This window comes from Micromys minutus (genome assembly GCF_963924665.1).
Source record: "Micromys minutus genome assembly, chromosome: 1".
Classification (NCBI taxonomy): Eukaryota; Metazoa; Chordata; class Mammalia; order Rodentia; family Muridae; genus Micromys; species Micromys minutus.
This window is the reverse complement of record NC_137969.1, coordinates 20,498,144-20,501,326: the sequence shown is the minus strand read 5'-3', so window position 1 is coordinate 20,501,326 and position 3,183 is coordinate 20,498,144. Positions and strand designations below refer to the sequence as shown.

At 39.5% G+C, this 3,183-nt stretch overlaps 1 protein-coding gene across 1 annotated transcript; it reads right to left on the bottom strand.

The window, feature by feature from the left end:
* Positions 1–1,409: 1,409 nt before the first annotated feature.
* LOC308424610 (large ribosomal subunit protein eL8-like) lies at positions 1,410–2,247 on the bottom strand (the record flags this gene model as incomplete). Its single annotated transcript, XM_080921655.1, has 1 exon — positions 1,410–2,247. The coding sequence occupies exon 1, from the start codon at positions 2,193–2,195 to the stop codon at positions 1,410–1,412; it is 786 nt and encodes a 261-aa protein (XP_080777781.1). The 5' UTR covers positions 2,196–2,247.
* Positions 2,248–3,183: the final 936 nt, after the last annotated feature.

Here is a 3,183-nt window from a genome sequence, read left to right as displayed (position 1 = left end):
AATCTGAAATATTATATATATATATATTATATATATTCGGCTGAGTCTATATAATATTACTTGTGTGCACATTTTCAGAACTGACCATTGGTGTTGATTAACTATTTTGAGTGTTCTCCTCCCAAGAAAAAATGATTTCTCTCATCGCCAACATTTGCTAGTTGCCCGTAATTTATTGTATATGGCTTTTCCTCATTCACTTTGGTATATCTCCTGAAGTCTCTGTTCAGCACATATTTTAAGTAGCCATGCTGATATGTGGGTATATATTCTGACATTACTAGGAGGTACAGTTCCACAGCGAACCTATTGACCAAGACCGCTCAGTCATAACAATTTAAGTACATGCAAAGTGGAGTGTCAGTTCTTGCTCGAGGATAAACAAGGTATAAACAAAGAAGTCAAGGAAGAAACAAGGCATAAGAAAAGTCCCGAGGTCACTGTATTCAGAGACATATCAAAATAATCAAGATAGAAGGAATTCATTTCTCAGCTTAGTTTTTCTTGAGCTCACTGCCTTGTCCTAGCTAAATGACAAATATTCTTGTCACTTTTTTTGAAGTGCCCCCAGGGGCTCTCTACAACCCATGGTCCTCTGGCACTTATAATCCTTTTACCCCCCTCTTCCAATCTCTTCCCTGCCTTAGCTAGATGCAAAGGGTTTTGTAGATGTGCCTGTTGCATATTGATTGATTGTGGTTTTCTGCAGTGGTAGACAAAGACTGCACATAGCTCTGTGTGTAAGTGCAAAGAGTGAGAGAATAGTTAGGAATAATGTTGATTTAGAAAAGTAGTGATTGAATTTTGAGAGTTTTATATACTTTGGGCCATGAAATATTTTACAATTCATCAATGAAGCTCAATGATATTATTAAAATATGTTTAAAATGATATTAAAACTTAGACTTGAGTACGTGAATTAAGACTTAAATACTAGTGTTTTAGATTGTAGTACAGAAGTGCTCACTCAATATTATTCCCATTTACAATAATAGCAATTGTAATAAGAATAGAAATAATTTTGGACATTATTTTAATATTAAAGGCATAGTATATGTCTCTATTCCATTAATTTGTAATAACTATTAATTCAGATACACAGTGACTATAAGACTGTGGGTCATATTGCTGTGATATTCTTTGAGGGTCTACTGTAAATAAAATGAATATTAAATGTGAGTTATATACTTCTTCCAGTGGAGAACACGGACCTTGTTGATATGGTGAATAAAGTTAATGTACTGAATTAAAAGTCTTACTTTTCTATCGCTCTTAATTCTTCTTCTATAGATTGTGCTTTCTTTTTGACACAAGGAATCATAGAATATGTTTTTTTTCTAGAAAAAGAAAGCAGTATGTTTTTTTAATGTTGTAATTATATTTTATGTACAGAAAACTTAAGTGTATATTTAACCCAGTTTAGTGGCGAGTTCTTTAGCCTTTGCCTTTTCTAGCTTGGCAATGCGAGCCACAGACTTAGGACCCAGAACGTTGACTCCCCAGTGGCGGCAGATCTCGTCAAATCTGTCATTATAATTGGTCCTAATAGCTTCTACCAGCTTAGCCAGAGGACTCTTGTCTTCTGAGTTAACCTGTGTGAAGGCAACAGTGGTGCATGTCTTCCTGTGGACCAGGCGCCCCAGCCTGGCCTTTCCCTTGATGATGCAGTAGGGCACCACCATCTTTCGACACAGGGCAGGCAGGAAAACCACCAGCTCAATGGGGTCTACATCATGGGCAATCACCACCAGCTGACCCTTCTTGTTCTCCACCAAGGTGGTGACTGTATTGACTCCTGCTCGGAGGACAGGTGGTCTTTTAGTTGGGACATCCCCTTTGCCAGCAGCTTTCTTCTCAGCACGGGCCAGTAGCCTTTGCTTCTTCTCTTGCTTTGTCTCTGGCCTGTACTTGAGGGCAAGTTTAAGCAGCTGAGTAGCTGTTTGCCTGTCCAGGGCCTGGGTGAACTGGTTAATGGCAGAAGGTACTTTGAGCCGCTTATACAGGATGGCCCTTTGCCTCTGGAGCCATTTGACAAAGCGTGTTAGATCTCTTTTGGGCTGAATGTCCTGCCCAATGCCGAAGTTCTTGGGCTTTTTCTCAAACAAAGAATTGACCACCTTTTTGGCCTCTTGCTTCTTGACGATGGCGGGGGCCGGGGCCACCTTCTTCCCCTTGGCCTTCTTCCCTTTGGGCATCTTGCTCGGCTGAAGGACAGAGAAAGAAGAAGGAATTGTGGGTGATAAGTAAGCGTCCGCAGAGCAGTATGTTTTTTAAAGCATGACTATGTAAAGTTTCATAGACGAGCAGACAGAAAAGGTGACATTGAAGCAGAAATAATGCTTAGCTAATTAAGGAATCTCTCTTGGTCACTGGGAACTTCATTGTTTTTTCTAGACATGATAGGGTAAGATGATCACATATTCATGCAAAAATGAAGCCAATAAGGTTACTATGTGCATTGTATCTACAGAAGGGCATCCAACAATATGAATATGAATGTTATGAATAGTATAATACAAAATAATGTTGCTATTATTTTAAAGGGCGTGTGACAATGACTGTGATGAAAATCACCTCTAATTAACAGAACAGGAAGGACTTCATCTCTATAGCTAAGGTTACTTTCATCTACCTGCAGTAGTCCCCATAAAACACTGTTTATATCAGCTAGTCCTGGTTATTTTATTCTATTTCAAGGCATCTAAGCACAATGTACTTGCAAACCATGGAGTTTCGTGGGATGAGAAATCAATAATACTATAATAAGGAGTTCATGGTATGCCAAGCAAGCAAGATAGTTGGTCTGGAGAAGGTCCTCAGAACATATTGAATGATGGTGTAGATATCCCCCAGCTTGTATCCTGTAGTACACATTGAATGGCAGGATGTCAAGTCATTACTCTAGATAAAATAATAAAAATCAATAAAAATAATTAAATTCTTTTTAGGGATATGCTCTGTATTTACATTTCAGATGCTATCCTCTTTTACCCATTCCCATCCTCCGTTCTCATCCCATTGCCTCCATGAAGGTGCTCCCTCTCCAAACTACCCTCTCACACCCCAGTGCCTTGGCATTCACCTACACTGGAAAAAGGAGCCTTCACAGGACCAAAGGCCTCTCCTCCCACTGATGCTAGAGAATGCCATCCTCTGCTGCATGTGCACCTGGAGCCATGGATA